At 46.3% G+C, this 12277-nt stretch overlaps 1 protein-coding gene across 1 annotated transcript in view; it reads right to left on the bottom strand.

The window, feature by feature from the left end:
• LOC139375231 (latent-transforming growth factor beta-binding protein 2-like) overlaps positions 1 to 12277 on the bottom strand; it is a 154424-nt gene that overhangs the window by 13541 nt on the left and 128606 nt on the right. Inside the window, exons 21-31 of the mRNA XM_071116828.1 lie at positions 12085 to 12207; positions 11849 to 11974; positions 11612 to 11737; positions 11362 to 11487; positions 11139 to 11264; positions 10485 to 10610; positions 9509 to 9634; positions 9046 to 9165; positions 7024 to 7098; positions 3354 to 3476; positions 2525 to 2653 (exon numbers count right to left, since the gene is read on the bottom strand). Of these exons, the coding sequence (XP_070972929.1) occupies positions 2525 to 2653; positions 3354 to 3476; positions 7024 to 7098; positions 9046 to 9165; positions 9509 to 9634; positions 10485 to 10610; positions 11139 to 11264; positions 11362 to 11487; positions 11612 to 11737; positions 11849 to 11974; positions 12085 to 12207 (1326 nt within the window). The remainder of the gene's footprint in view (positions 1 to 2524; positions 2654 to 3353; positions 3477 to 7023; positions 7099 to 9045; positions 9166 to 9508; positions 9635 to 10484; positions 10611 to 11138; positions 11265 to 11361; positions 11488 to 11611; positions 11738 to 11848; positions 11975 to 12084; positions 12208 to 12277) is intronic.

Raw genomic sequence — 12277 nt, 5'->3', positions numbered from 1 at the left:
CCTGCTTATGCCAGTATATGTCCAGGCCCGTCTGAAGTTTGCTAGAGAGCATTTGGATGATCCAGAAGAAGATTGGGAGAATGTCATATGGTCAGATGAAACCAAAATATAACTTTTTGGTAAAAACTCAACTCGTCTTTGGAAGACAAAGAATGCTGAGTTGCATCCGAAGAACACCATACCTACTGTGAAACATGGGGGTGGAAGCATCATGCTTTGGGGATGTTTTTCTGCAAAGGGACCAGGACGACTGATCCGTGTAAAGGAAAGAATGAATGGGGCCATGTATCGTGAGATTTTGATTGAAAACCTCCTTCCATCAGCAAGGGCATTGAAGATGAAACGTGGCTGGGTCTTTCAGCATGACAATGATCCCAAACACACCGCCCGGGCAACGAAGGAGTGGCTTCGTAAGAAGCATTTCAAGGTCCTGTAGTGGCCTAGCCAGTCTCCAGATCTCAACCCTATAGAAAATCTTTGGAGGGAGTTGAAAGTCCATGTTGCCCAGCAACAGCCCCAAAACATCACTGCTCTAGAGGAGATCTGCATGGAGGAATGGGCCAAAATACCAGCAACAGGTTGTGAAAACCTTGTGAAGACTTACAGAAAACGTTTGACCTCTGTCATTGCCAACAAAGGGTATATAACAAAGTATTGAGATAAACTTTTGTTATTGACCAAATACTTATTTTCCACCATAATTTGAAAAAAAATTCATAAAAAAATCCTACAATGTGATTTTATGGATTTTTTTTCTCATTTTGTCTGTCATAGTTGAAGTGTACCTATGATGAAAATTACAAACAAAAAAATTTAAGTGGGACTTGCACAATTAACTTGCACAATTGGTAACTGACTAAATACTTTTTTGCCCCACTGTATGTCCCAGGGAGATGCTGGGTAGCCTGGAAGAGAGGAGGGAGGCTGGCATCAGAACAGAGGTGAAGAGAGAGTGGGTCAGAGATGGCCACGGCTGGCTGCATCACTGGACTGGACCAGAGAGGATGGAGCTGTTACAATGCTCTGGGGTGTTATAATTTGGACTGTTGAGTTTTAACAGGCTCAACCTAAACAGTGTGGTGGATCATGATCCACAATGTGTGATCGTAACAGTCAAGCTGCTGTGGAAAAACCTTATTGGTGGTTAGATAAGTAAGAGGAGACAGTTACACAACAACATGGCTATCCGGTGGGGCCCTAATGCAATTACCATCTGCACGTATTTACATCACAGAACTTAATCAGACTATATTGAATTGAGCCTCTGTGAGCAGAGGATGGGCCATGTTGACGCTATAAATGGTAAAACAGAGGTGAGGAGGCTGTGAGCAGCTGTTTTGGATCTGGCCACCTCTCACAACAGGCCCCTCCATGATGGGATCCAGCCACACAACATCATAGTCCTCCGAGGGGAGAGGGCCACACCAAGCCAGGCTCTGTCATCGGCCCCGGTGTGCTGCCGCTCCGCTCTCCAGTGTGAGTCAAAGAAAGAGTCATGGCGATGAGAATATAACATGGTGCTCAATGCATCTCAAAACCCTCTCTCTCAGTCCGCCCCATCCGGGGCTCACTAGATCATTCCAGTAGATCATGCTATCACACTCTGCCCTTCAGTCCTGGCCTTGCCTGTTTGGAAGCCATTTTGATAAGAGCAAATTCTTGGCCTGTATGTTTTTGTTCAATGTCAGCTATGCCTCTTCTAAAACCGACTTGATTCATGTTTTACGGTAACTGAGAAGTTTACCAGCAGAGGGGAACAACAGCGCCAGCCACCGCCGATACAAACTGCTTCGAAAACGGGTGTGCTCCAGCACTAATCAAACACACTTCTGAATATAGTAAAATTATGTTAATCTCTCATAGACACACACATACACAGACTGATGGTCTGTCTTTGCCAGTTAACACACAGGCGGGGTTGTTTTCTGTTGTCATGGAGACAGGGCTGTTTTGTTGTTGTTGGATAGATGTTAGACCCAGATGTGTCGGTCGTCTCCACCCCTCCCAGGCCATACCAGGTGACCACCCGACTGGGTGTCTGTCGCAATGGCATGAGGAGGGCAAAGGCTGGCTGGGAGGGGTGGGGTGCACCGTATGTCCCATCAGATGACAGCCCTGCCCCACTTAGAGAGGAGAACAGTGGCGATCAGGTTATACTCATCGCCCTTGCCAAAAAACCTCCATTAGCCCCATTGTCTGGAGGATGAGACCTGGCCCTATTATCAAGTGGCCCAATTTCAGGGCCCATTTCCCCTCACTCTGCTCCCCTGACCAGGAAGGCTGAGTGCACCTGATAGCATTTGATTCACATGAGCCTCTTTGTGTGTGAGTGCCAGGCTGATATCGGTATCTCTGTAGGATGGGGGTGGGCTAGGGGGGCCATCGAGACAACGCAGAGTGTTTCTTTCAGACAACTGCCCAAGGTGAATGAGCAGTAAGGCTGATATTCAAGTGCCTTCAGCTATCCACTAAGTAAGTACATTGCCTGTTGACTAAGCACAGGGCCTGTGGTCCACTTACTTACCACAGTCTGGGTTGTCCTGTCCATACAGGCCAGGCTGGCAGCCCATGAAGCAGCGATACGAGCCAATGGTGTTCTCACAGAGCCAGATGCCACACACCGAGCTACCATACTCCTTACACTCATTCTGATCTGTGGAGAGAAAGATGTACTAATGTCATACACACATCATTCCTATTCTTCACCCTTCACAGCAGCATGGATATTCAGCATGAGTAGGCCCAGCCAGGAGGACTGAGATATCCATGTGCTTATGTCATACATGCACACACACATGCACACACACTCACTCAATCACCAATCCAATTCCCCCTCCACTCCTCACAGTACAATGTTTGCCCAGCATGAGTAGGCCCGGCCAGGAGGCCTGTGGTGCTGCTGTCCTCAGTGCTCAGCAGCAGACACTGGGCATGGCCAAGAACAATATTTGCACAGGAACCGAAGAACTTGTGAAGAAGCAAAGGGACACGTTCCAGAGGGAGAAACACCTCCATCCCACAATGGGGTGATTCATACTCCCCAAGGGAAGATGGGGAGCAGAGCTCCAGCCACAGGGAGCTCCCTGTGGCGCAAGACTACAGCCCGAGGAAAGCCTCTGGGCCATAGTTGGACTCTCACTGAGAGAATGTCACCATTGACACTGCATTGACTACAGCTACATAATCAATCGTTACAAAAACGTTTCACACACAGGGCGGACTCTGGTCTAAAGGGACCGGAATGTTCTATTAACTTTTCTGAAATTTTGTGAAAACACTGTGTTTCAGCTGGGGCAGAAGCAGTGGATTCTGGGTAGAATGAGGGAGTTATGAAGTCGGTAGAGTGTTCTTACCCTCACAGTCAGCTGTGTCTGCAGAGTACTTGAAGCCAGCCTCACACAGGCAGAGGTAGGAGCCATCTGTGTTGAGACACTGGCCATGGGAGCACACGCCGTCCTTACTGCACTCATTAACATCTGGAGGGAAAGAGGAGGAGCAGGAGAGGGGGAGAGAAAGAGTCAGAGAGAGACAGACACAGCAAGACAGAGACACAGACACAGAGAGAAAGACACAGAGACAGAGACAGAGAGAGAGAGACACAGAGAGAGAGAAATGGAAATAAGAAGAGAGGAAAGTATGAAAGAAAGTGTTCTTTGTTTATGAAAGTCCTGGCGTATTTTCTTCTTTGGTGTACTATGAATCAGTCAGCCACCGAGAATCTCATTCTCTCTTAACATGACGAAAACAATACATGTCTGCAATCAAGTGCTTGTCTGAGCATAAGATACATTGTCCATTTGGAACACTTTATGGTACTGGCAAAATATGAAAGCAGTATGTAACCTAGCTATTGGTCTGGGAACATTCCCTCCGACTAGTAAAAAGCATATAATGATGGCTATATGCTTGATTAAATGTAGATTGGTGTAATTGCCACATTACAACACAACTTACAAGGTATTTGGACTGAATAGCCTAATAAGTGGGGTCAAGGCAGAAAAGCAACAAAAATAAAACATATTTTGCCAAGGGCTGATAATGAGACACATTTTTCAATGTAGACAGTAAACACATGTAGGGGTAAAGAGAACAAAACATTCTGAAAACAGCATGGGACAGCACCTCAATTTATGTTCCGGTTTAATAGCCATGTGATTCGATACAAACATTTACAGCAATGATTTATCTAAAACAGAGCTGTATGGCAGGTTATACTAGATTGACTAGTGATTAGTAGTTCATCTTTATGATTTATTGAGGTTAGTCCACTGTCCATGGTTATGTCCCAGACAGTACCAGCGCCCATAGCCCTGTAAGCAGCAAGCCATCCAGCCAGTTCACCTGTGAGCCAACCAGAAGGCCAACCACTCGGGCTCACCTGTCCCCTCCTTCCCCCGTCTCCTCTCCCTGCAGGGCCCATGGCAGAGAGGCCTGGCTTTCACTGTGTCAGCACTGCACACACAATGGCAGATGACCTGAATATATATGCCCAGCCTCTGATTTATAGGATAATATTTGCTGTAGCAGAGGGCCAGGGGAGTGCAGGTTGGACCTGCCTTGCTCACTATTGTGGATGATGTCTGGTGCTACAGTACATGGCCACAGCCCAGCAGACTGAAGGGAAAGCCCAGCCATCATCACAGGGCACTGGGGAGGGGCTGCCTAGCCTGCCGGGTACGTATGGCCTGGAAGAGGTCCAGTCCCCTCGCACCATGGGCCCCTCACCCACTATAGCCCTCTCCAGGATCTTCCACCCCCAGAGAGTGGCCCTGCTCCATGCTTGCCTGCTTCACAGCGATAACATGCTCAGTGTACTGCCCAATGATTTGTCATTCAGGTTACGCTAATGCTCGATACCGCTCAGCAGTAAAACAGGCCAGAATCAATAATATGCAGCTTTAGCCAAAGTTACATTCCTTTCATATTGATTCTTCCAGAGTGCTCCATTCCTCTGTATTTTGACAGCTAATGCTCCAGAAAGTTCCAGTGAAAGGCCAGCTAGTGCTCTGGCCAACAGTCAGGAGCAGCATTTCTCTCTCTGGTGTGACCAGGGCAATGGGTGCGGGTGGAATGACATAAAACCTGGTCAATTGGAGGTGAAAGAGGAGGAGCAGTGAGACTGTTGATGTCTGGCAATAGCTTATTAGAAAAAATGGCTGGGTTTGACCCCTGCTGCCTAACTGGAGCTGGAGCTGTGGGGAGAGCAAGGGGGAAAGGGGTCAGCCCAGAGAGAGACAGGTCAGGGAGTACAAGCTGCCCTCTGCATGCACTGTCTGTCCTTACCCAGACAGGAGGAACTTGTGGCTCGTGCTAATTGTGGTAATGCATTCAAACCAGTTGGTAGTTAGTTATAATCCTAGCATTATAGCTTGGCAGCTCATCTTGGCAGCCGTTTCCCTCTGTGGTGCATCCATAGGGACAGATGCAGAGGTAGGAACCATCTGTGTTCAGACAGTCCTCTTCTCCACTGATCACCCTAGACTGACACTCATCCACAGCTGAACAGGAGATTTAACTGTCCCATTTCCTCCAAATCCACATGACTGATACACACTAAGGACATCCCCAGAGAGAGGATGGGTGTGTCACAAATGATACTGACTCTTGCTGAACGCAACATGTAAAGTGTTGGTCCCATGTTTCATGAGCTGAAATAAAAGATCCCCTACATTTTTCATATGCACAAAAAGCTTATTTATCTCAAATTCTGTGCACAAATGTGTTTACATCCCTGTTAGTGAGCATTTCTCCTTTGTGACGATAATCCATCCACCTGACAGGTGTGGAATATCAAGAAGCTGATTAAACAGCATGATCATTACACAGGTGGACCTTGTACGGGGGACAATAAAATACCACTCTAAAATATGCAGTTTTGACACCAAACACAATGCCACAGATGTCTCAAGTTTTGAAGGAGTGCACAATTGGCATGCTGACTGCAGGAATGTTCACCAGAGATGTTGCCAGAGAATTTAATGTTAATTTCTCTACCATAAGCAGCCACCAATGCCATTTTAGAGAATTTGGCAGTACATCCAACAGGACTCACAACCGCAGACCACGTGTACGGTGGCATGTGGGCGAATGGTTTACTGATGTCAACGTTGTAAACAGAGTGCCCCATGATGGAGGTGGGGTTATGATATGGGCAGGCATAAGCTACGGACAACGAACATAATTCCATTTTATTAATGGAAATTACGAGATCCTGAGGTCCAATGTAGTCCCATTCATCCACCGCCATCACCTCATGTTTCAGCATGATAATGCACGGTCCCATGTCGCAAGGATCTGTACACAATTCCTTGAAACTGAAAATGTCCCAGTTCTACATATTCACCAGACATTTACCCATTGAGCATGTTTAGGATGCTTTGGATTGACGTGTACGACAGCGTGTTCCAGTTCCCGCCAACATCCAGCAACTTCGCACAGCCATGGAAGAGGAGTGGGACAACATTCCACAGGCCACAATCAACAGCATGGTCAACTATGCGAAGGATATGTGTCTGTCATGCTGCATGAGGCAAATGGTGGTCACACCAGATACTAACTGGTTTTCAGATCCATGCCCCTACCTGTGACCAGCAGAAGCATATCTGTATTCCCAATCATGTGAAATCCATAGATTAAGGCCTAATATATTTCAATTGACTGATTTTCTTTCTATGAACTGTAACTCAGTAAAATCTTTGAAATGTATATTTTTGTTCAGTATACTTTATATTATCAACATATTTATAATATTACTTATCAGCATGCCATATTTTGCTAGCATCCCCTAATTTATGAGTGCCTTTCACTCATGTGTGCTGTGTTATTTATGATTGCCATTCTCACGTGTAAAATTGAATAGCATGAACTATTGACTTGCTTCACAGGTTTTGCGGTGATTCTACAGATTGGCATGGACTATATTGACCATGAGACAGCTGTTGTCAATGCCTATCACGTCCTCCCTCCCCAAACTAATTGCTAAACACGCCCCAGAACTAGAGGCAAAAGTAAATGGACGCTTACCTCCAACGCGCCATTCGACTTGGAACCTCTCCACTCTGACTTCTCGCTGCACCTCTGTCTCTCTCCACTGACCGCCTGGGAGAAAATGATTACATTACAATGCTCTCTAGAACACTAAAGAAAAGTGCTTTTGCCTAGCGTGTGTGATGCTAAGCTGTAGGTCAGTACATGCTCTAATTGTATGTTACAGACATGGGGGACACGCTTGGCGCAGCAGGGAGAGCCTGCCATCCAGCTTTCGACTACAGAGAGTGGACCTGTACAACGCTCACAGAAGCACCATCTATAGGAAAGTGTTTGTTCCAGAGTATGTGAGTGCAGCCTAAGTACTGTACACAGCCACTGGGAGGTTCCCCACCAGAGTTGTTGGGGAACACAGTTTCAACGCCACATCCCTCAACGAAGCCACGTACGGTGGGCAACCCTGCACGAATGTAAACCAATGCTCTGTGTGAGTGAAGTAACTCTGCAGCTGTTAGTTTTTCCCTCTGGGCTCAATGTTAAATTCAGGCTATACCACAGTCCTAACTCCTAGCCTCCTTAAACGTTTAACTGGGCGCTTAGTTTAAAACAGAATCAATCAACTAATGCTACTTAAGATCAGCAATAAAGAGCCTTTTCATTGTACTTACAGTGCCTTCAGAAAGTATTCATACCCTTTGGCTATTCCACTTTGTTGTTTCAGCCTGAATTCACCCATCTACACACAATACCCCATAATGACAGTGAGAACATGTTTAGACATTTTTGCAAATGTATTAAATAAAATATAGAAATGTCACATTTACATAAGTATTCATACATCTGAGTCAATACTTTGTAGAAGCACCTTTGGGGGTGATTACAGCTCTGAGTCACCTTGGGTATGTCTATCAGCGTTGCACTTCTGGATTTGGGGATTTTCTTCCATTCTTCCTTGCAGAGTTTCTCAAGTTCTGTTAAGCTAGATGGGGATCGGCGGTGAAGAGCAATCTTCAAGTCTTTCCACTGATTTTTAAAACGGATTCAAGTCTGGGCTTTGGTTAGGCCACTCAAGGACTTTCACATTCTTGTTCTGAAGCCATTCCAGCGTTGCTTTGGTTGTATGCTTGGGGTCATTGTCCTGTTGGAACTTAAATCTTCGCCCCAGTCTAAAGTAATTTGCACTCTGAAGCAGGTTCTCGTCAAATATTTGTCTGTATTTTGCTCCATTCATTGTTCCCTCTATCCTTACCAGTCTCCCAGTCCCTGACGCTGTCTGGTCACTCTCTCATAAAGCCCAGATTGGTAAAGTGCTGTAGAGACTTGTCCTTCTGGCAGGTTCTCCCATCTCAAGGAACTCTGTAGTTCTGTCAGAGTGGTCATTGGGTTCTTGGTCACCTCCCTGACCAGGGTCCTTCTTGTTCAGTTTGGACGGCCAGCTCTAGGCAGAGTCTTGGTAGTTCCATATTTTTTTAATTTACCAATGATGGAGACCACGGTGCGCTTGGAAACTTTAAACACTCTAGAAATGGATGTATACCCTTCCCCAGATATATGCTTCATCACAATTCTACCTCAGAGATCTACAGACAGTTCCTTGGACTTCATGGTATAGTTTCTGCTCTGACATTCAGTATCAACTGGGACCTTATATACAGATATGTTTCTTTCTAAATAATGTCCAAACAATTGAATTGGCCACAGGTGGACTCCAATCAAGTTGAAGTGAAATCCCAAGGATGATCAAAGGAAATTGGATGCACCTGAGCTTAATTTGGAGTGTCATAACAAAGGGGTGTGAATACTTATGTAAATAAGATTTCTGTACTTAATTATCAATAAATTTGCTAACATTTCTAAAAACATGTTTTCACTTTGTCATTATGGGGTATTGTGTGCAGATGGGTGAAAAAAATGTACGTAATCCACTGTGAATTCAGGCTGTAACACAAAAAAATTGAATAAGTCAAGGGGCATGAATACTTTCTGAAGGCACTGTATTTGTCTCTGTGGTTGTGTTGGGATCCTAGAATTCCACTTTTGATGTGTTTGTGTGTGTACCTCTACAGGACGTCCCATCCACCAGCTCCAGACCCGGGGGACAGGAGCAGCTGTAGGAGCCGGGGCTGTTGGTGCACTGTCCTCCCAGACACAGACCGCTGTCCTCACACTCATTGATGTCTGCCGGGGAGGGGACACGGAGGGGAAACACACATACCATACAGTCTAATGTAGCGTGACACATTCACACCACAGATGGCAGATCATTGGCTATTAATCCAAGTGGGTTCTCAGTTTATCCTCCAAATAATGTGGCCAAAACTTTGAGGAAAGTGTCACAACCTCCCACAAGAATATACATCATTTTCAGAATTGACTTCAGGGAATTATGACGACTCATATCAGTTTTGGTCTACCATGCAGAGCTGTGACTGACTGGAAAGAAATCATCAGCATAAGAGGAGAACTTCCAGCATGAGTGAAGGGACATTAGAGTTTAGTCCCTCGTAAAAAAATTGTGTACCTTCACAGGAGAGCTTATTGGGCGCCAGCGTGTAGCCAAGATCACAGGTCATACAGGAGTAAGAGCCCTCTGTGTTGTTGCAAACGCCCATGGGACAGACCCCCATGGACAGGCACTCGTTTATGTCTGAAGAAGAGAGAGAGCGAGAAGGAGAGAGATTGAGAGAGAGTGCATCAGAACATGAGTGAGGTCAGATCTAGCCTATCAGTTCTAGGAGACAGCCTCTCAGAGTCTCTGGCCTGATAACATGACTAATGGCTGAATGCAAGGAGACAGCCTCTCAGAGTCTCTGGCCTGATAACATGACTAATGGCTGAATGCAAGAAGGCAGCCTCTCAGAGTCTCTGGCCTGATAACATGACTAATGGCTGAATGCAAGGAGTCAGTCTGCACATACAGTAAGCAAAGCCTCCTTTATTAGCTTGCACTGACAGTGCTTTATTAAAAAGGATGGAGAGACAGGCTAAGTATGCAGGACAGGCATCGATTCCAAAACAGCAAGCTATTACAGGTTGGCTATAATTACTGTACAACAAACACTCCCTGGCTCTCTGTTATGTGATCATTGAAAATTCCTTGCTCTGGTACAGATTATATTTAATATTGGGAAAATAGTGCATTCCATTGTTAAGTGATTGAAATGGCTCTGTTTGCCTGTGGGTCAAAAGAGGAGTTCCACAGTGTGTGCCGACTACATACGAGCAGGGCAGAGGTCGGTTTAATTTCAAATTAGGCCGTTAATCCTTTCCTGGCATGGAGACATCCATTAAAACCCAATCAAAATCTGAATTGAACTTGTTTTCAGGATTTTCCCAGAGCAAAACATTTCAAAAAGGATATCTTCGTCCTGGTCTCGATCCACCCTTCCATTAAATAACATTGAATAATAACGGACTGGATCTGTAGTCTTCCTCTTGCGGAGAAGAAGGGGAGGGTGGGGGTAAGTGTTTTCCAGAGGTTAGTTAGGCAGTCTTACCCATGCAGTGGGAGCCGTCCTCAGACAGGGTAAAGCCAGTCCCACAGCTCCTGCAGGAGAAGGATCCGGGGCTGTTCCTACACAGCTGGCCTGGGCACACGTTAGCCACAAAGCACTCATCCACATCTGAACAACAGGACAGAGAGACAGAGAGAAGCCCTGTTAACTACATCCCTAAACTGTCGCAGAGGTCAGCAGGCCTGGTGGAAGACATGACAGTGTGCCACATGTAATCATTTTGATCAGTTTATAAATTATATGGCATAAAGTTCCACTGTCAACACATCTATCTCTCCAGCTGATCTATCAGTGGGACAGGCTGACTTCACTGTGTTATATTTGAGGCCTATGGCTCATTCTTTTGAACACATGGTGCCAGAGGGAGAGGGATCCAGGAACCAGTTATGATGTGATGTCTGGGAGGAGTATTTTGGGATCTTTAGCTCAGGAGATGGGCTTTGTGTCCAAGTCGTCACACCTGATGCCATTTACAGACAACCTGAGCCTGCTGTTAAAACAGGCAATGTGTGAGAGAGAGGCCTGGCTGGACTCACACAGGGCCCAGTGGGGTGTTCCTGGCACCCTCTCTTACGTCTGACACACGCAGGTCCGAGGGCAGAACCTAACATCCTTACACAGCATACCGTAACACACCTTCACACTCCAGCCCATCCTCAGTCACTCTGTAGCCTGGCCTGCAGGTGGTGCAGATGAAAGAACCCTCTGTGTTGGTGCATGTTCCCTTGGGGCACGTAGTGGGCAGCGCACACTCATCAATATCTGTTCCAATAAGTAACAAACAAACTCAGACTGGTCGGTAACATACAACTCCTTCAGGACAGACCATTAGATGTGGTTTCAGGGAGGATGGACAAACCTTCACAAAGCTCTCCATCAAGGGAGACGCTGTAGCCTGAGGGACAGGTGATGCAGGAGTAGGAGCCCTCAGAGTTCAGACAGATTCCGTTAGCACACACAGACCCAGACTGGCACTCATCAATATCTGGAGGAGACACGCAGACAAGCACAGACAAGATCTACTATTGATACAGTTGATACACGCAAAGGGCAAGTCTTAGAAGGCGTGGGTGAATGTGCCAGCTGGGGAAGGCTTTGACTGCACTCACCCTCACACCTCTGCCTGTCCTGGGAAACCCGGTATCCGTCCTTACAGCTGGTGCAGGTGAAGGAGCCCTCTGTGTTGGCACATACCCCTCCTAGACACATGTCTGCTTGGGAGCACTCATCCACATCTGGAACAAGGACAGGGATTAAGAATGTAAAGCAGGTTGCTACACACTATCTGACATGGTAGTTATACCATTGACTGAAACACTAAAGGTTGTACAGGTTACATACAGTACCTTCACATCTCTGTCCATCAGCTGATCGCTGGAATCCCGGGCTGCAGTTCTTGCATGAGTAGGAACCTTCGGTATTAGTGCAAATTCCCCCGGGGCACACATTAGGAGTAGCACACTCATCGACATCTAATAAAACAATGATGAGGCATTAAAAAAGCCACAGAGAGCTCAGGGCTCAAAGAGAGCTGCGTTATACCGTGAAGAGTCATATTCCACACATCTAATCCTTTACAGACCTTCACAGGCCCTGCTGTCAGGAGTGGTTTGGTAACCAGGGTTACAGCTGCACCTGTGGGAGCCATCCAGATTGACACACCTGCCATGGAGGCAGGCACCAGGGAGCAGACACTCATCCATATCTGGAGAAAAGACAGTGTGGAGGAGGACCTCGTTAAACCACCACTGCTCCTCACGGTTAACAACATTTAT

This window comes from Oncorhynchus clarkii, chromosome 19, assembly GCF_045791955.1.
Source record: "Oncorhynchus clarkii lewisi isolate Uvic-CL-2024 chromosome 19, UVic_Ocla_1.0, whole genome shotgun sequence".
Taxonomy (NCBI): Eukaryota; Metazoa; Chordata; class Actinopteri; order Salmoniformes; family Salmonidae; genus Oncorhynchus; species Oncorhynchus clarkii.
Note: the sequence above shows the minus strand (reverse complement) of the source record. Positions and strands in the feature narration are given on the sequence as shown.